This window comes from Phyllobates terribilis, unplaced genomic scaffold (assembly GCF_046119375.1).
Source record: "Phyllobates terribilis strain yellow unplaced genomic scaffold, ASM4611937v1 Scaffold_3__8_contigs__length_932513732, whole genome shotgun sequence".
Classification (NCBI taxonomy): Eukaryota; Metazoa; Chordata; class Amphibia; order Anura; family Dendrobatidae; genus Phyllobates; species Phyllobates terribilis.
In genome coordinates this window covers 648,792,248-648,814,327 of record NW_027362763.1, presented here as the reverse complement: position 1 = coordinate 648,814,327, position 22,080 = coordinate 648,792,248, and the positions used below count along the sequence as shown (strand labels likewise).

Below are 22,080 nucleotides of genomic sequence, written 5' to 3'. Positions count from 1 at the left end.
ACTTCTGGCCTTAACAAGAACTGTGTTCTTCTATTTCCTTACTATGTTCCTCACAGTGGAAACTGACAGGTTAAATCTCTGAGACAGCTTTTTGTATCCTTCCCCCGAACAACTATGTTGCATAATCTTTGTTTTAAGATCATTTGACAGTTGTTTTGAGGAGCCCATGATGCCACTCCTCAGAGGAGATTCAAACAGGAGAACAACTTGCAAGTGGCCACTTTAAGTAGCTTTTCTCATGATTGCATACACCTGGCTATGAAGTTCAAAGCTCAATGAGGTTACAAACCCAAAAAAAGTGCTTTAGTAAGTCAGTAAAAAGTAGGTAGGAGTATTTAAAACAAGAAAATGATAAGGGTGCCCATACTTATGCACCTGTCAAATTTTGTTTCAATGCAGATTGCACATTTTCTGTTAGTACAATAAACCTCATTTCAAGGCAGAAACATTACTGTGTCCAACAGTTATTACATAGATCAAACTGAAATAGCTGTTGCAAAAACACCAATTTTTATAAAACATTAAGCCTAAGATTAATAGGGTTGCCCAAAATTTTTCATATGACTGTATATACAGTGATATCACAGGGGTGTAATAATGACTATACACAGTGATATCACAGGGGTGTAATAATGACTATACTCAGTGATATCACAGGGGTGTAATAATGACTATATACAGTGATATCACAGGGGTGTAATAATGACTATATACAGTGATATCACAGCGGTGTAATAATGACTGTATACAGTGATATCACAGGGGTGTAATAATGACTATATACAGTGATATCACAGCGGTGTAATAATGACTGTATACAGTGATATCACAGGGCTGTAATAATGACTATATACAATGATATCACAGGGGTGTAATAATGACTATACTCAGTGATATCACAGGGGTGTAATAATGACTATATACAGTGATACCATAGAGGTGTAATAATGATTATATACAGTGATATCAGAGGGGTGTAATAATGACTATACACAGTGATATCACAGGGGTGTAATAATGACTATATACCGTGATATCACAGGGATGTAATAATGACTATACTCAATTGATATCACAGGGGTGTAATAATGACTATACTCAATTGATATCACGGGGGTGTAATAATGACTGTATACAGTGATATCACAGGGGTGTAATAATAATTATATACAGTGATATCACAGGGGTGTAATAATGACTACATAGAAAAATCACAGGGGTGTAATAATGACTATATATGGCGATATCACAGGGGTGTAATAATGACTATACACAGTGATATCACAGGGGTGTAATAATGACTATACACAGAAAATTCACAGGGGTATAATAATGACTATATACAGTGATATCACAGGGGTGTAATAATGACTATACACAGTGATATCACAGGGGTGTAATAATGACTATATACAGTGATATCACAGCGGTGTAATAATGACTGTATACAGTGATATCACAGGGGTGTAATAATGACTATATACAGTGATATCACAGGGGTGTAATAATGACTATACACAGTGATATCACAGGGGTGTAATAATGACTATATACAGTGATATCACAGGGGTGTAATAATGACTAAATACAGTGATATCACAGGGGTGTAATAATGACTGTATACAGTGATATCACAGGGGTGTAATAATGACTATATACAGTGATATCACAGGGGTGTAATAATGACTATACACAGCGATATCACGGGTGTAAAAATGACTATATACAGCGATATCACGGGTGTAATAATGACTATACACAGTGATATTACGGGTGTAATAATGACTATATACAGTGATATCACAGGGGTGTAATAATGACTATATACAGTGATATCACAGGGGTGTAATAATGACTATATACAGTGATATCACAGTGGTGTATTAATGACTATATACAGTGATATCACAGGGGTGTAATAATGACTATATACAGTGATATCACAGGGGTGTAATAATGACTGTATACAGTGATAGCACAGGGGTGTAATAATGACTTTATACGGCGATATCAAATGGGTGTAATAATGACTATATACAGTGATATCACAGGGGTGTAATAATGACTATACAGTGATATCACAGGGGTGTAATAATGACTATATACAGTGATATCACAGGGGTGTAATAATGACTATATACAGTGATATCACAGGGGTGTATTAATGACTTTACACATTGACATTATCTTACTTAGGCCATGATTAAGACTCTTTGTGGAAACGCGTGGTCTTTATCTTTGCACGGCTGCACTTTGCCTGTAACACCATGTGAAGCAATATTTTATATGACTAATAAAAGCTACGTATTATTTTTATCTATATGCCGTCTTCGCTGGATCCTTTGACTTGTTTGGGATCCTCTCCTACTTTCTGTGGCCGGATCCATGCGGGCACAGATTGCTCCACACCCCTCACAGGTGAGCTGACTACTCTTCTTGAGTTTAGCTTACTTTGTACTTCCATGAATCTCTGCCTGTAGCGTATTAAAGGGGATTTTATGGGGAGATGATCCGGGAAGCACAGGTTCTCCCATTGGTAATTCTGTAAATAGCAGGGTAGTATATTATGCCTTCATCTGCTCAGCTATGCGGGTTAAGAAAGCGATGACTTCTCAGCCGCTGCTGGTTCTGCTAGGATTGCCATATGGGACTTTGAACACTGGTGTTTAACCACTTCGCGCCAGAACCTGTTTTTGCCTTCGTGACCAGGCCAATTTTTTCAATTCTGACCACTGTCACTTTATGAGGTAATTACTCTGGAACGCTTCAACGGATCCCACTGATTCTGAGATTGTATTTTCGTGACATATTGTACTTCGTGACTGTGGTAAAATTTCTTCGATATCACTTGCGTTTATTTGTGAAAAAATTGGAAATTTTGCGAAAATTTTGAAAATTTTGCAATTTTCAAACTTTGAATTTTCATGCCCTTAAATCAGAGAGATATGTCACACAAAATAGTTAATAAATAACATTTCCCACATGTCTACTTTACATCAGCACAATTTTGGAAACAAAATTTTTTTTTGTTAGGAAGCTATAAGGGTTAAAAGTTGACCAGCGATTTCTCATTTTTCCAACAAAATTTACAAAAACATTTTTTTTAGGGACCACATCATATTTGAAGTCACTTTGAGGGGTCTTTATGACAGAAAATACCCAAAAGAGACACCATTCTAAAAACTGCACCCCTCAGGGTGCTCAAAACCACATTCAAGAAGTTTATTAACCCTTCAGGTGCTTCACAGGAATTTTTGGAATGTGGAATAAAAAAATTAACATTTAACTTTTTTTCACAAAAACGTTACTTTAGACCCAATTTTTTTTATTTTCACAGGGGTAACAGGAAAAAATGGACCCCAAAATTTTTTGTGCAATTTCTCTTGAGCGCGCTGATACCCCACATGTGAGGGAAAACCACTGTTTGGGCGCACTGCAGGGTTCGGAAGGGAAGGAGCGCCATTAGACTTTTTGAATGTAAAATTTGTTTGAATAATTAGCAGACGCCATGTTGCGTTTGGAGAGCCCCTGATGTTCCTAAACAGTGGAAACCCCACACAAGTGCCACCATTTTGGAAACTAGACCCCTTAGGCAACTTATCTAGATGTGTGGTGAGCACCTTGAACCCCAAGGTGCTTCACAGAAGTTTATAATATTGAGCTGTAAAAATAAAATTTTCACATTTTTCCCACAAAAACGTTTTTCATCCCTTAATTTTGCATTATCATAAGGGTAACAGGATAAATTGCACCATGAAATTTGTTGTACAATTTCTCCTGAACACGCCGATACCCCATATGTGGGGGAAAACCACTGCTTTGGTGTACGGCAGGGTTCGGAAGAGAAAGAAGCGCTATGTTGGCTGGGATAGGTTGCAGACACCATGTCACATTTGAAGAGTCGCTGACATGCCGAAACAGCAGAAACCCCCACAAGTGACCCCATTTTGTAAACTACACCTCTCAAGGAATTCATCTAGGGGAGTAGTGAGTATTTTTTAATTTTTAAATTTATACCATTGGGCAGTGAAAAAAACATAATTATATTTTTACCACAAAAAAATGTTTTACCCTCAGATTTTACATTTTCACACAGGGCAATGGGTAAAAATGGTGCCGAAATGTGTCACACAATTTCTTCTAAAAGTGGCAATACCCCATATGTGGCTGTATCGTACCGCTCAGCCATACGGCGAGATCTGGGGGGGACGGAGCGCTATTTGACAATTGGAGAACAAATTATTGTAGAATAGGCATTTGGATTTGGGAGCACAACATTTTCTGAATTTCTTTTGGGGGGCAAGGACCATTTCGCTTTTCCAGAGCCTTTCTGCTACCAGTAACTTGGAAGTCCCTTATATTTTTAACAGATGATGGACCTGAGTGGGGACTTGCTTTTTTTGAGGACTGAGTTGAAGCTTTTATTGGGAACATTTTACGTAACATTTATCCGGCGCTCTAGGCTGAGCACTTACATCGGGGTTTCCATCTAAATTTCCAAGTGATGTAATTCAGATGAAACCCCTTCGGGATCCATTCACTGTAATGAGGCAGCAGAGTTACTCTGGACTCTGTCTGGCCTCTGTTTAGCGGTGTCATTTTTTTCAGAAGTGCACAAAACTGTGGCCAACCGCACTTTTATGGACGCCTAAAAAAACTGACTCCGTGGGATCACAGGCCAGACGGCATTCACAGTGGCCTATATCTGCCTCATTACAGGGAATCTTCCGTCATGGATTCCGGCTGAATCACGTATTTCAGAGATTTACACGGAAACTCTGGTGTAAGCGCTCAGCGCAGAGCACAGGATAAATGTGAGCAGAGCCTTACTGCGATCTTTGGGAGACATAATAAACAAATCAATAGCAGGTGAAGAATTGGTTTTATTTATTTTTTACGCCGTTCCTCGTGCGGTATAAGTGATGAGATTACTTTATTCTTCGGGTCGTTGCGATTACAGAGATACCAGATTTATATTAGGTTTTTATGATTGACAGCTGTCACACACTAAGAGACGCTTTTTTTTGTGTGTAGTTTTTGCATCGCCATATTTTCAGAGCTATAATTTTTCCATATTTCGGCTGACAGAGTCGTGTGACGCCTTGTTTTTAGCGGGACGAGTTGACATTTTTATTAGTACCATTTTTGGGCACGTGACATTTTTTGATCGCTTTCTATTCCGTTTTTTGGGAGGTAAAATTAACAAAAACCAACAATTCAGGAATTGTTTTTTGAGGTTTTTTTTTTATGCCGTTTTGCGTGTGGTAAAAGTGATCAGGCAGCGTTATTCTTTGGGTCGGTACGTTTGCAGCGATACTACACTTACTGTATATTTTTTTTATGTTTTGGCGCTTTTACACAATAAAACAATTTTATAGAAAAAATATTTTTTTTGCATTGCTTTATTCTGAGCGCTATAACTTTTTTATTTTTCGGCTGATGGAGCTGTATGGCGACTTTTTTTTTGCGGAACAAGATGACGTTTTCAGTGGTACCATTTTTATTTCCATTTTGCTTTTTGATCGCATTTTTTTCCACTTTTTGTTTGGCGATATGATGAAAAAGCATATTTTTTTGCTCCGTTTTTTATTTATTTTTATTACGGTGTGCACAGAAGGAGTTAATTAGTGTAACCGTTTTATAGATCGGGTTGTTTCGGACGCGGCGATACCAAATATGTGTACTTTTTTTGTTTTTGCATAAATATACGGATTTATTGGTTTAATATTTTATTTATTTATTTTTATTTATTTTGTGATTTTTTTTAACAGTTTAAAAACTTTTTTTTTTACTTTTTTTTTACATTTTTACTTAGTCCCTGTATGGGACATTAATTTTTATTTTTCTGATCACTGATCTCATGTAATGTAATAGACATGTATTACATTACATGAGATCTTTGCTGACTGTTTCACAGTCAGAGTCTCCTGCCAGGCTTCAGCTGTAGGCTGAGCCAGGCAGGACACCATATATGGCAGATCTGGAGGCGGTCATGTGACCTCCAGCTGCCATAGCAACGTCAGGTCCTGGAAGGTATCAGGGGTCTTCGGAGAGGTAAGACGACCCCCTCTCCTCTGTCTATCTTCTATATGCCGCGATCACTATAGATCGCGGCATATAGAACATAGCAAAGGGTTAACATCATTGGGACCTGATCCAATCAGGTCCCGATGATGTCCCCTGTCAGAGCTATCGCTCTGCACCGCAAACGCAGCACTTGCAGGACCCTGGGGGTCCTGAGTGCTGCGAGACCACCCACCGTTTTTAAACGTCGGCGCTGCACAGAGCCCAGCAAGCGCCGACGTTTATCTACAGTGGGCCGTCGCGAAGCGGTTAAGGAAGGTGGAAAAAATATTCTGGGGAGCAAAGGGTAGCATGGTGGCTGAGGGGCTTGTGTGGTAGCCCTGCAGTGCTGGGCTCAAATCCCACCAAGGACCTCCCCAAGAAATTAAATCAAAACATCATATGTGCCTAAAAATAACAAAAAACGCAGCCGCCACACATAAAAACTCCCCTACTCTGCCTCATTGATGGAAAAAAAAAGGAAATCAATCTAAGTACAGGTTCACCATGATCTTATAGACCTGAAAATCGTGTTGCCAGGTCATTTCATCACACCCTGAACAATGTAAGAACAAAACCCTACAAACTGTCAGAATTATGAGGTTTTTTTCACCATTTCACCCTACAAAGATTTATTTGGTTTTTCATTACATTGTATGTTAAAGTGAATGATGTTCAAAACTGCAACTTATCCCGCAATGAAAGAGGCTCTGGTATGGCTCTGATACTGCACAAATGAAAATAGCTTTTACCTGAAAGAAGGACAGGAGAGCAATGAGCTGTTAGTAAAGGGTTCAATGTGCTCATGGTCTTGTGTATGGGGTGTCCAGACTTCCCTTCAGACCATCGGGCAGAGCGGAGGCTGACATGTTGGATTCAGCATATTACATTTCTCAAGGCTTCAATCACACATACAATTTTGTAGTTTTTGATGCAGGTTTTCTTTTTTTTTTTTTAATAAAATCCCGAAGTTTTTTTGCTGGATTCATTTCTGTCTTTCATTATCCCCTTCCCATCATCTGACAAATCGATACGTACCCGCAAATGGACGCACCGGTACTTTTTGGCGATTGTGCGAGCACAGGAACTGATAGCCGAGCTCCTGCTGTAACAGTCAGGGCCTGTACCTGCACCACCCCTGACTGTTTAACCCCCTACATGCCAACATTGCAACATTTAGAAGTTTGAGTGAGTGGATTTATTTTCACCCTATTGGAGATCCAATGGTTGTAATGGCACCCGTATGTCAAATAATGACCTCCGGATCTGCCAGCTACGGTGGCCTGTAAGACCATGCCAAGAGCAGAGTGTAACAGGCATTCTGCCCGTGAAAACTCAGTGGTCTGGTGCATTGCAATGCATTAAATAGTGATGAGACTAATAACATTTAAAATCCCATAAAGAGACTTAGTAAAAAAAATATATATATTGTAAAAATGTTAAAAAAAAACAAAATAAAAAAACAAATGGAAAAAAACATCACACCAATAAATGCATGTACAGTGCTGGCCAAAAGTATTGGCACCCCTGCAGTTCTGTCAGATAATACTCAGTTTCTTCCTGAAAATGAGTGCAATCACAAATTCTTTGGTATTATTCTCTTCATTTAATTTGCTTGCAAGGAAAAAAACACAAAAGAGAATGAAGCAAAAATCAAATCATTGATCATTTCACACTAAACTCCAAAAAAGGGCCGGACAAAAGTATTGGCACCCTCAGCCTAATACTTGGTTGCACAACCTTTAGCCAAAATAACTGCGAACTACCGCTTCCGGTAACCATCAATGAGTTTCTTACAATGCTCTGCTGGAATTGTAGACCATTCTTCTTTGGCAAACTGCTCCAGGTCCCTGATATTTGAAGGGTGCCTTCTCCAAACTGCCATTTTGAGATCTCTCCACAGGTGTTCTATGGGATTTAGGTCTGGACTCATTGCTGGCCACCTTAGAAGTCTCCAGTGCTTTCTCTCAAACCATTTTATAGTGCTTTTGGAAGTGTGTTTTGCATCATTGTCCTGCTGGAAGACCCATGACCTCTGAGGGAGACCCAGCTTTCTCACACTGGGCCCTACATTGTGCTGCAAAATTTGTTGGTAGTCTTCAGACTTCATAATGCCATGCACACGGTCAAGCAGTCCAGTGCCAGAGGCTGCAAAGCAACCCGAAAACATCAGGGAACCTCCGCCATGTTTGACTGTAGGGACCGTGTTCTTTTCTTTGAATGCCTCTTTTTTTTTCCTGTACACTCTATGTTGATGCTTTTTCCCAAAAAGCTCGACTTTTGTCTCATCTGACCAGAGAACATTCTTCCAAAACGTTTTAGGCTTTCTCAGGTAAGTTTTGGAAAACTCCAGCCTGGCTTTTTTATGTCTCGGGGTAAGAAGTGGGGTCTTCCTGGGTATCCTACCATACAGTCCCTTTTCATTCAGACGCCGACGGATAGTACGGGATGACACTGTTGTACCCTCGGACTGCAGGGCAGCTTGAACTTGTTTGGATGTTAGTCGAGGTTCTTTATCCACCATCCGCACAATCTTGCATTGAAATCTCTCGTCAATTTTTCTTTTCTGTCCACATCTAGGGAGGTTAGCCACAGTGCCATGGGCTTTAAACTTCTTGATGACACTGTGCACGGAAGACACAGGAACATTCAGGTCTTTGGAGATGGACTTGTAGCCTTGAGATTGCTCATGCTTCCTCACAATTTGGTTTCTCAAGTCCTCAGACAGTTCTTTGGTCTTCTTTCTTTTCTCCATGCTCAATGTGGTACACACAAGGACACAGGACAGAGGTTGAGTCAACTTTAATCCATGTTAACTGGCTGCAAGTGTGATTTAGTTATTGCCAACACCTGTTAGGTGCCACAGGTAAGTTACAGGTGCTGTTAATTACACCAATTACAGAAGCATCACATGATTTTTCAAACAGTGCCAATACTTTTGTCCACCCCCTATTTTAGGTTTGGTGTAGAATTGTATCCAATTTGGCTTTAGGACAATTCTTTTTGTGTTTTTTTCATTGAAGACAAATTAAATGAAGAGAATAAGACCAAAGAATTTGTGATTGCAATCATTTTCAGGAAGAAACTGAGTATTATCTGACAGAATTGCAGGGGTGCCAATACTTTTGGCCAGCACTGTATATATGCAAGGACAACAATAAAAAAAGGTAGACATGCAGTACAGACCAAAAGTTTGGACACACCTTCTCATTTAAAGATTTTTCTGTATTTTCATGACTTTGAAAATTGTACATTGACACTGAAGGCATCAAAACTATGAATTAACACATGTGGAATTATATACTTAACAAAAAAGTGTGAAACAACTGAAAATATGTCTTATATTCTAGGTTCTTCAAAGTAGCCACCTTTTGCTTTGATGACTGCTTTGCACACTCTTGACATTCTCTTGATGAGCTTCAAGAGGTACTTTGAAGACCCTAGAATATAAGACATATTTTCAGTTGTTTCACACTTTTTTGTTAAGTATATAATTCCACATGTGTTAATTCATAGTTTTGATGCCTTCAGTGTGAATGTACAATTTTCATAGTCATGAAAATACAGAAAAATCTTTAAATGAGAAGGTGTGTCCAAACTTTTGGTCTGTACTGTATGTTGTTGCTCTGTCTGGAACAACCTGATCTATAAAACACCCACAATATTTAACCTCTTCCGTGAACACTGTTAAAAAAAAAAAAAACTATGCTTTTTTCATCATACCGCTGACTGAAAAGTCAAATATAAATAAAAATGGTAACCCTGAAAAAGTCTTCAAGTTCCACAAAAAAACAAGTCCCAGCTCGGCTGCGTACTGGTTCGTCCTTCACGGCGTGTTCCTTGGCCCGATAGTTGCCATGACAGAAGGCGATCAAATAATGACCTCCTGATCTGTCCGGTACGGTGGCCTGTAACACCATGCCAGGAGCATGGTCTAAAAAGCATGTTATCAGTGTTACACATGTGATCAGAGTAATAAAAGTTAAAGTCCCGTAGAGGAACGAAGTAAAAAAGTAAAAGAAAAAGGTAGCTAAACAAAAAAAACTACACTGCTCAAAAAAATAAAGGGAACCCTGAAATCCCCCCTCCTAGATGTGAATGAATGAAATCTTCTCATTGAATACTTTGTTCTGTACAAACTGAATGTGCTGACAACAAAATCACACAAAAATCATCAATGGAAATCACATTTATTAACCAATAGAGGCCTGGATGTGGAGTCACCCCCAAAATTAAAGTGGAAAAACACTACAGGCTGATCCAACTTTGATGTAATGTCCTTAAAACAAGTCACATTGAGGCTGAGTATTATGTGTGGCCTCCACGTGCCTGTATGACCTCCCTACAATGCCTGGGCATGCTCCTGATGAGGCTGAGTATTGTGTGTGGCCTCCACGTGCCTGTATGACCTCTCTACAACGCCTGGGCATGCTCCTGATGAGGCTGAGTATTGTGTGTGGCCTCCACGTGCCTGTATGACCTCCCTACAACGCCTGGACATGCTCCTGATGAGGCTGAGTATTGTGTGTGGCCTCCACGTGCCTGTATGATCTCCCTACAATGCCTGGGCATGCTCCTGATGAGGCTGAGTATTGTGTGTGGCCTCCACGTGCCTGTATGACCTCCCTACAATGCCTGGGCATGCTCCTGATGAGGCTGAGTATTGTGTGTGGCCTCCACGTGCCTGTATGACCTCCCTACAACACCTGGGCATGCTCCTGGTGAGGCTCAGTATTGTGTGTGGCCTCCACGTGCCTGTATGACCTCCCTACAATGCCTGGGCATGCTCCTGATGAGGTTGTGGATGGTCTCCTGTAGGATCTCCTCCCAGACCTGGACTAAAGCATCCGCCAACTCCTGGACAGTCTGTGGTGCAACGTGACGTTGGTGGATGGAGCGAGACATGATGTCCCAGATGTGCTCAATTGGATTCAGGTCTGGGCGGCCAGTCCATAGCTTCAATGCCTTCATCTTGCAGGAACTGCTGACACACTCCAGCCACATGAGGTCTGGTGTTGTCCTGCATTAGGAGGAACCCAGGGCCAACCGCACCAGCATATGGTCTCACAAGGGGTCTGAGGATCTCATCTCGGTACCTAATGGCAGTCAGGCTACCTCTGGCGAGCACATGGAGGGCTATGCGGCCCTCCAAAAAAATGCCACCTCACACCATTACTGACCCACTGCCAAACCGGTCATGCTGAAGGATGTTGCAGGCAGCAGATCGCTCTCCACGGCGTCTCCAGACTCTGTCACGTCTGTCACATGTGCTCAGTGTGAACCTGCTTTCATCTGTGAAGAGCACAGGGCGCCAGTGGTGACTTTGCCAATCCTGGTGTTCTGTGGCAAATGCCAAGCGTCCTGCACGGTGTTGGGCTGTGAGCACAACCCCCATCTGTGGATGTCGGGCCCTCATACCACCCTCATGGAGTCAGTTTCTAACCGTTTGTGCAGACACATGCACATTTGTGGCCTACTGGAGGTCATTTTTCAGGGCTCTGGCAGTGCTCCTCCTTGCACAAAGGCGGAAGTAGCTGTCCTGCTGCTGGGTGTTGCCCTCCTACGACCCCCTCCACGTCTCCTAGTGTACTGGCCTGTCACCTGGTAGCGCCTCCAGCCTCTGGACACTACGCTGACAGACACAGCAAACCTTCTTGCCACAGCTCGCATTGATGTGCCATCCTGGATGAGCTGCACTACCTGAGCAACTTCTGTGGGTTGTAGAGTCCGTCTCATGCTACCACGAGTGTGAAATCACAACCAGCATTCAAAAGTGACCAAAACGTCAGCCAGAGAGCATTGGTACTGAGATGTGGTCTGTGGTCCCCACCTGCAGAACCACTCCTTTATTGAGGGTGTCTTGATAATTGCCAATAATTTCCATCTATTGTCTATTCCATTTGCACAACAGCATGTGAAATTGATTGTCAATCAGTGTTGCTTCCTAAGTGGACAGTTTGATTTCACAGAAGTTTCATTTACTTGGAGTTATATTCTGTTGTTTAAGTGTTCCCTTTATTTTTTTGAGCAGTGTATATAAATCTGGCATCGCTGTGATCACACCAAACCGAAGCATAAAGTCGTCTAATCACTTATGGCCCTCTGGAAGGTGGCTGGTGCCCCCTGCAGTCCGAAAGGCATTCAGATTCACTCTCACATGTGGTTCTGTTAGCACGTCATGCTCTACCACCTGAGTATGCCCCGGGACTCTGAGAACAGCTCCCGATTCCACTGTAGCAGTTCTCGACACTGTTGCTTCTGGGCCGGCGATAGAGTCTCTGTTATAGTGACCTCTTCCAACTTGCCTTCGGGAGCGACTCCCAGGCAAGAAGTTTCCACAGGTTCCCAATCCCGCCACGGCTTGATATACATGGTATACTTGATGCAACTTTCTTCGGCCAGGCTGGTCTCTAAATGAAGGTGAAATCAGAACGGAAAAAATGGCGACGTTTGCAAGCTTCTGGGATCAACGAGCGATAAGTCATTGCAGAAGTTAGCGTTTTTAATAAAAATGTACAAGCTGGAGACCGGCCCACATGATATCACCACAATGGGCGTGTGGGCAGATCTCCCCTTAGGTATAAGAGAATCCATGGAGAATACTCATTGCCAGGGGGGTATAAGGACTATAAGCAACGGGTCGCGCTCGATAATGCTCAAATCAAACTGGGGAGCCCCTTCTCCACCTATGTTGATTCGTCCCTGCGAACTGTATAGCGTAAGTTTCCTCTTTAATCCTGTTTATTTTATGTAACTGCTTATGTATTTTAATGTCTCCTTTATAAAATCCTTGTATATATTTTTCCTAAACACTGCCTTATATTGTGTGATCTCCCCATTGTTGTCGCTGTGGGAATTCCTGACACCGCCCATATAGAAACTCAAACGGAGAGAAGCCAGTGGAGGCTTGGGTAACTTATCTTATGGAAAAAAGTAGAAACGGAAGCTGGTAGTCCCAGTCTTGACCATCCTTTTCGACGACCTTTTTGAGCATCGCTTTCAGGGTCTTATTAAAGCGCTCCACCAGGCCATCGGTCTGCAGATGGTAAACGAAGGTTCACAGCTGGCTAATCTGAAGCACTTTGCACAGCTTCTTCATCACCTTACTCATGAATGGGGTTCCTTGGTCTGTCAGGACTTCCTTCGGCAAGCCGGTCTTGGCAAAGATGTGGACAAGTTCCCGGGCTATGCTCCTACTGGCAAGTTCCTAAAGGGTACCGGTTTGGAGTACCGGGTCGCATAGTCAATGGTGACCAAGATGTATTGGCGGCCCCAGCTGATTTAACTAAGGGGCCCACGAGGTCCATGGCAATCCTCTCAAAGAGAACTTCTATCACAGATAGTGTAACTAAGGGATTACAGAAGTGGGAGGTGGGCGCGGTTATCTGGCAGGTGGGGTTAAACTACAATAGTTTAAGATCTCCCGGTAACATCCTGGCCAATAAATCCTCCTCACTATTCTCTCCTGAGTTTTTTCAACCCCTAGGTGTCCCCCCAGAATATGTGAGTGGGCCATGTCTAATACCCTCCGACGGTATGGCCCTGGAAATAACAGCTGTTCCACTACCTCTTCACCTTTCAGTTTGGTTACCCGGTATAATAGCTCCCCCTGAACTGCAAAGTGTGGGTACCTGGTGTCCGCCCCCGGCTCTTGGGCAACACCATTACAAACCGTAACATTGTCCCACGCCCCTTTCAAGGTCAAGTCCCGGAGCTGAGCTGCCCCAAAGTTCTCTCCAGGCACCTCTAATTCAGGGAGGTCGGCCCCCTCGATCACAGTTTTGTCCTAGTCGCCGACAAGGACACACAGTGGAAACTCATCCACTTCTGATGTCAACCTGGGTGTTTCTCTAGGGTCCTGGCTTTTGTTCCTGTGACTAAGTCTGGATCCCTTCCCCCACAAGTCCGTCCCAGAACAAGGGAAAATCACGCCCCAATATGATGGGATTTAACAGGTCCTTGACCACCCCGACCTCTTGGGATTGGGCGCCACAGTCTGGTCCGATTGTTACTCTGGCCACTGGGTAGTTCTTGGCGTCCCCATGTATGCAGCGGATGCCCACAGATCTGGCGGGGATCAGCTGGTGGGGAAGGGTGGCACTGATTAAAGGTTACCAGACTCTCGGAGTCCAACAGCCCCAGGACCATCACTTCATTAACGGACACAGCACACGCCTGCGGCCACTCGCCGTGTTGACAGTCCACACTGCAGGCTCGGTACGCATAGTATGAACATCGTCTGCCTAGGCTGCAGTCCATTGGCTCAGCAGACGTATGACACTGGGCAGCTACGTGACCCAGATTGCGACATCGCCAACAGATCACATCCTTCACAACAGTCCTTGCAGCCCCTTCAGTGGAAGTGGGACCCCCCCCAGTGGAAGTGGGACCCCCCCAGTTGTGGCTCTGAACCCCTTCCATGGTGAACCCGCCCCCTTTTGGGCACTCCATTACGGGGAGGTGACTGTCTGGTTTCCCTAAGGATTTTTCTACCACTTGGTACCTCTCTACCAGGCCCACGAGGTCATTTGCATTCCGAGAGTCGCCCTGGGCAACCGAGGTCTTCACCGGCCGGGGTAGGGAATGCATCATCACACGCTCAACCATCTGGGCAGGAGAGGAGACTCTGGCTGCAGCCACTTCTGGACTAGATGCAGCAAGTCAAACATCTGTGAGTGTGGGGGTTTGTCGCCAGCATACGCCCAGTGGTGGATCCTTTGCGCTCTGACAGACATAGTCACTCCTGAGTGTGCCAATGTCTCAGTTTTTAATTTAACAAAGTGTAATATAAAGATTAAGAATTAACTTTTATTTAGCTATTTAAAATAGTAGTGAATAAATAAAATTAGAATATAAAATATAAGAAAGAAGCGATGGCAAGTCTTACAAACGGTACTCAGCCACCTGGAAAAAGTAAGTCTGTGGAACTGGTAACACTCCTAATATAGTTCCTTTTTGCACAGGAACATAGCGGACCACAGTTACATAACGCTATAGACCACCACTTCAATTCCAACTAAGTGGTTTTAGTCCAAATCAACAAAGGCTGTCATACAGAGAATGCTTCTTTAGGTATACATCAAAGCATATTAAACAGACAGGCATGCATTAAAGCTCTCCTACACCCATGACATTAACTCAGAGATGGGTGAGGAAAAGAAGATAGACCAATTGTGATATAGAGTCTGGATGTGACATAAAGTACTTGGTGAACAATTAATACATGGAACAGTCTCACCGTTAGAATGTCAGTATCATCACTGTTGACTCATGTCTGTGCCGTTTTGAGGCAAACCCTTTGGATGTGGCATTAACCAGTCGAGTACAAGACTCCTTTCATCTGGCAGAACTTCAGACCAACAGGGTGAGGAGGGCACTGGTTAATGCCACATCCAAAGGGTTTGCCTCAAAACTGCACAGACATGAGTCAACAGTGATGATACTGACATTCTAACGGTGAGACTGTTCCATGTATTAATTGTTTACCAAGTACTTTATGTCACATCCAGACTCTATATCACAATTGGTCTATCTTCTTTTCCTCACCCATCTCTGAGTTAATGTCATGGGTGTAGGAGAGCTTTAATGCATGCCTGTCTGTTTAATATGCTTTGATGTATACCTAAAGAAGCATTCTCTGCCTTTGTTGATTTGGACTAAAACCACTTAGTTGGAATTGAAGTGGTGGTCTATAGCGTTATGTAACTGTGGTCCGCTATGTTCCTGTGCAAAAAGGAACTATATTAGGAGTGTTAACAGTTCCACAGACTTACTTTTTTCAGGCGGCTGAGTACCGTTTGTAAGACTTGCCATCACTTCTTTCTTATATTTTATATTCTAATTTTATTTATTCACTACTATTTTAAATCGCTAAATAAAAGTTAATTCTTAATCTTTATATTACACTTTGCCACTTTTTGCTCGTCGTTCCATTGAATACCTGTGGTTTATATCCCTCTGCTGATATTACAGTTTTTAATTTAGCATATTCCTTTTCATCCTGTAAAGTCAGATTGTAATAGGCCTTCTGCGGCTCCCCGGTCAAATATGGCGCTAGAACCTCCGCCCACTGCTCCAGCGGCAATTTCTACCGTTCCGCCACCCTCTCAAAAACAGTCAGGAATGCCTCAACATCATCCCCCGGGGTCATCTTCTGTAATGCTCTCCTTACCCTCTTCCTGACGTATGCGTCATCACCTGGAGTTGTCGGAGCCGTCGCCTTGACACGGACGCCTCTGCCAGTAACTATATCTGCTGTTGCTGTTGGCGATGCTGATCCTGTTGCTGCTGTTTCTAGAGCTGAACCTGTTGAATCAGCTGCTTAGTGGTCTCGAGTTGCTGCTGTACCTGTTCACGGTGCTGCTGCTGCATTCTCTGCTGGCTCTGCTGCATGCTCTGCTGGCTTTGCAAGTGCTGTTGCTGCATGCTCTGCTGGCTCTGCACCAGGTGCTTAATTAGCTCTTCCATGCTGTCGGACATCTCCTGCTGGCTGGCAGCCTTCACCCAAGACATGCATCGGTCTCTGTGTAGCAGGTACACGTGTTCCTGGAATCTTGCAACCACTCTCGCACTAACTGTGGTAAGACGCCTCACTCAGCCGCTTCCGTAAGTAGACTCAAGAACCGTGTTTTCTCTGCAGGCTTTAGTTAATGGCATAAAGCTCTGCAGCTCCAGCAAAAATAAACACAGCCTTACTGGCAAAACAAGAAAACAAAAGGTAAATGATAGCAATGTCCATAGCAGTGTGGGATTAGCCGTACAGGTTGTAGTCCAAACTTTCAGCTCCTCTCTGAGCTGAAGCTTTTCAGACTGTAGTCTTTGCCACTCCAAACTCAACAACAACAGAAAAAAAAATGGTGACCGAGCATTTAAACCCTGCTAAGCCACACCCTGAGGAGGAGGTATGGGGAATGACTTCCCTCCCATCTCTACGTCATTCCCATAAACCACACCCTTTAAAAGAGGTAACCCCCAGCATATAACATGCTGGCAGAAATTCAGTAGGTCTTAGTTCTCACAGGAGAGCATCCTGAGTGATACATACCTCCCCTCGCATATAATACCAGTGACTCTGTCACACCACATATGGGGTATCATTCTACTGAGGAAAAATGACATAAGTTAGTCATTCCATTTATCCCTGTTACAAGTGTAGTAATAAAAAAAATGGGGGCTAAAACAACATTTTTGTGGAAAATAACACATTCTTTTATTTTTTGCTTACATCTTGTTTTAAATCCTGTGAAGCACCTGAAGCAGTAAACTTCCCAAATGTACTTTTGAATAACTTGATGCGTACAGTTTTAAAAGGAGGTCACTTTTAGGGGTGTCATGGCATAGGCCCCTAAAAGTCGCTTTAAGTGTGAAGCGGTACCTAATGAAAAAGTTTTTGTAAATATTGTTGGAAAAATTGCTGCTAAACGTTTAACCCTTCTACATTTGCAACAAAATATATAACATGTTTCAAAACTAATGTTGATGTAAAGTTAACTTTTGGAAAGTGTTACTTATTAAAGGGAATCTGTCAACAGTTTTTTTCTATGTAAGATGAGGGCAGCATGAGATAAAGCCTGAGACCCTGCTGGACTAGCTGCCCACCTGCCTCCTGGTCCATCCCCACCCACAGCACTGATTTAGCATCTTACTGTCAATATACAATGTACATAGAAAGCTGCTAATCAGGGGTGTTTGTAGGGTCCGCTTTCTGAGGTGTACTACATCTACAGCAGAGAAGACTCCGATAGTATCACAACTGCTGTACTCAGTAAACTAAGTGATACATTGCTGGAATCAGGGTCACTTTCGCTACATTATGCGGCTCTCAGATGAGCTAGTAAGAACCTGGTGACAGATTTTCTTTAGTTACTGTATTTTGTGGACCATAAGATGCCCAGGAGGCCGGGTCACAATCTCTCAGAATCACTGGAATATGTTGAAGAATTCCAGAGTTCGTACAACATAAATTGACAAGTCCGAATTGAAAAATACAGTTGTGCTCAAAAGTTTACATACCCCGGCAGAATTTTTGCTTTCTTGGCCTTGTTTCAGAGAATATGAATGATAACAGAAAAACTTTTTCTCCACTCATGGTTATTGGTTGGGTGAAGCCATTTATTGTCAAACTACTGTGTTTTCTCTTTTTAAATCTTAATGACAACCAAAAACATCCAAATGACCCTGATCCAAAGTTCACGTACCCTGGTGATTTTGGCTTGATAACGTGCACAGAATTTGACACAAATGGGTTTGAACGGCTACTAAAGGTAACATCCTCATCTGTGATCTGTTTGCTTGTAATCAGTGTGTGTGCATAAAAGCTGAGTGAGTTTCTGGGATCCAGACAGACTCTTGCATCTTTTATCCAGCCACTGATGTTTGTGGATTGTGAGTCATGGGGAAAGCAAAAGAATTGTCAACGGATCTACGGGAAAAGGTAGTTGAAATGAATAACACAGGAAAGGGATACAAAAAGATATCTAAGGAATTGATAATGCCAGTCAGCAGCGTTCAAACTGTGATTAACAAATGGAAAATCAGGGGCTCTGTAAAAACCAAACCATGGTCAGGTAGACCAACAAAAATTTCTGCCACAACTGCCAGGAAAATTGTTCTGGATGCGAAGAAAAACCCACAAATAACATCAGCTGAAATTCAGGACTCTGTGAAAACTAGCGGTGTGGCTGTTTCAAGATGCACAATAAGGAGGCACTGGAAGAAAAATGGGCCGCATGGTCGAGTCGCCAGAAGAAAGCCATTACTGCACAAATGCCACAAAGTATCTTGCCTACAATACGCCAAACAGCACAGAGACAAGCCTCAAAACTTCTGGAACAAGGTAATTTGGAGTGATGAGACCAAAATTGAACTTGATGGCCACAACCATAAACGTTACATTTGGAGAGAGGTCAACAAGGCCTATGATGAAAGGAACACCATTCCTACTCTAAAGCATGGAGGTAGATCGCTGATGTTTTGGGGATGTGTGAGCTACAAAGGCACAGGAAACTTGGTAAAAGTTGAAGGAAAGATGAATGCAGCACGTTATCAGCAAATACTGGAGGCAAATTTGTACTCATCAGCCCGGAGGCTGCGCATGGGACGTACTTGGACGTTCCAACATGACAACGATCCGAAACACAAGGCCAAGTTGACCTGTCATTGGCTACAGCAGAACAAAGTGAAGGTTCTAGAGTGGCCATCTCAGACTCCTGACCTCAATATCATTGAGCCACTCTGGGGAGATCTCAAGCGCGCAGTTCATGCTAAACAGCCCAGGAATTTACAGGAACTGGAGGCATTTTGCCAAGAAGAATGGGCAGCTTTACCATCTGAGAAAATAAAGAACCTCATCCACAACTACCGCAAAAGACTTCAAGCTGTCATTGATGTTAGAGGGGACAATACACGGTATTGGTTGTCATTAAGATGTAAAAAGAGAAAACACAGTAGTTTGGCAATAAATGGCTTCACCCAACCAATAGCCATGAGCGGAGAAAAAGTTTTTTTGTTATCATTCATATTCTCTGAAACAAGGCCAAGAAAGGAAAAAATTTGCCGTGGTATGTAAACTTTTGAGGACAACTGTATGTCCTCATCAGCAAGGGAAGCAAGGGAAAACTGGCTTTGGCGTTAAAGGGTTAAAAAAAATATATGTAAAATCTACATGTGTTTCTTGTCAAGATATCTTAAATTTGTCTGCTTTGTGATTAAAAAAATCATTAAATCCGTTTTTAATTCTAACAGAAAATTCCTGTAAGAACTCTAAAGGAAGTTTCAAATTATCGCTACTTGATAAAGTAGAAGATGAAGATATCCTGCAGCATACTTCAGAAGAAAAATGCAATACCCTTAATCCAGAACTTCAATCTACAACTCTATCCTATAAGACCCTTGATGAGGAACCTTCCTACCAATCACAGAATATCACCACAAGTCAGAAAGGAGTTAAAAGGTTTCAGTGTACTGAATGTGGCAAATGGTTTCCTTATATCTCAGTTCTTTTTACACACAAAAGAATTCACACAGGAGAGAGGCCATACTCCTGTTCACAATGTGGAAAATGTTTTACTTGTAAATCAGGTCTTGTTCAGCATGAGAAAATTCACACAGAAGAGAAGCCGTATTCATGTTCAGAATGTGGGAAATGTTTTAAAAAAAAATCAAGTCTTGTTACACATGAGCGAATTCACACAGGGATAAAGCCATATTCATGTTCAGCATGTGGGAAATGTTTTATGGAAAAATCAAAAGTTGTTATACATGAGAGAATTCACACAGGAGAGAAGCCGTACTCCTGTTCAGATTGTGGGAAACTTTTTAGAGATAAATCGAATTTTGTCACACATAAGAGAATCCACACAGGAGAGAAGCCTTTTTCATGTTCAGAATGTGAGAAATGTTTTACCGATAAATCAAGTCTTGTTATCCATGAAAGAAGTCACACAGGGGAGAAGCCTTATTCATGTTCAATATGTGGAAAATGCTTTACAGGTAAATTAAGTCTTGTTATTCATGAAAGAACTCACACAGGAGTGAAGCCGTATTCGTGTTCTGAATGTGAGAAATGTTTTAAATCAAAATCAAATCTTGTCACACATGAGAAAATTCACACAGGAGAGAAACCATATTTATGTTCTGAATGTGGGAAATGTTTTATTACCAATGCCAAACTCAAGGAGCATCAGAGAATCCACACAGGCGAGAAGCCATTCTCATGTTCAGAATGTGGGAGATGTTTCACAGGTAGATCTAGCCTTGTTATACATGAGAGAATTCACACAGGAGAGAGGCCGTATTCATGTTCAATGTGTGGGAAATGCTTTACAGATAAATCACATCTTGTTAAACATGAGAGAATTCACACAGGAGAGAAGCCATACTCATGCTCAGAATGTGGGAAATGCTTTGTAGACAAATCACATCTTGGTAAACATCAGAGAAGTCACATTAGCGAGAAGACAATTTGATGTGCTATCTCAGAAAAACATTTTGCAATGAAATAAATATATAAACTCAGAGAATTCACAAAGAGAAGAATGCATTTTCTTGTTTGGAATGTGAAAAATGTTGTAAGATAAAAAATATGTTACATCAGGTTATTCAGAGAATGTTTATAGGCGAATAGAATGTTTAATTGTTGGGTGGAATTAAGCTAGATCGGCTATCACTGTCCCCTTTTAGGCTCATAATCTAGGTTCCCTATCAGTATGTCTTTGGAGTGTGGAGGAAACCCACGCAAACACAGGGAGAACATACAAACTCCTTGCAGATGTTGTCGTTGGTGGAATCTGAACCCATTACCTTAGTGCTGCAATGCTAACCACTGAGCCACCGTGTTTAGTGGAGGGAAGCTCTCCTTTTAAGAAAATGGTGCAGAACTACAACAAACTGTGTCTTCCAGGACTGACAATGATAAATCAAAATCTGTATTTACCAGATAAAAGTTACCCCCACACACCTCCACTGGATGACCTCAGATTGAGGCAAGTCAATGGGATGCGGCTAGGTCACAAAAAATTATGGGATTCCTGATTTTCGGGATATCTCCCCACCTGTAAGTTCCAGGCGGGAGATATCACTACCATATTTCCTGTCATGATTTTAGCTTTCCATAGATGGGAAACATGGCATATATATCGTCATCCATCTGTCCAATATTAATGTGAAGCTGATGCGGAGACCGCCCAGTGATGTAAGTAAATGCTTTACGTTTGCTGCTTTTCCATGACGCCGAAAATATGTCTCCCATAACTAGAGGACCTACATTGTTCACAAATAAAAATAATATTCATAACAGGACTTCTGTGCCCTAATATTTGATATTCTTGGTCAAATGTGGGTTTGAAAGATGAAACTTACTTCCCTAGGCAAGAAAAGTCACGCAGCCCAGCCTCTTGTATCCACTGAGCCCGGACTTCTTGTCTGCTTTTCAGCAGATAACCCACTTCAATTACCTGTTCACAGCAGGAGGTCATAAAGCAGATGAAGTGCTAGCTCTTGTTCCTTTCCCAAGCTATA

The 22,080-nt window shown here is 42.2% G+C and overlaps 1 protein-coding gene across 1 annotated transcript in view; it reads left to right on the top strand.

The window, feature by feature from the left end:
* The window catches only part of LOC141257278 (uncharacterized), a 149,730-nt gene extending 127,874 nt beyond the window's left edge, over positions 1–21,856 (top strand). Inside the window, exons 9-10 of the mRNA XM_073671658.1 lie at positions 2,398–2,418; positions 19,807–21,856. Coding sequence (XP_073527759.1) covers positions 2,398–2,418; positions 19,807–21,029 — 1,244 coding nt within the window. The 3' untranslated portion in view covers positions 21,030–21,856. The remainder of the gene's footprint in view (positions 1–2,397; positions 2,419–19,806) is intronic.
* The last annotated feature ends 224 nt before the right edge of the window (positions 21,857–22,080 follow it).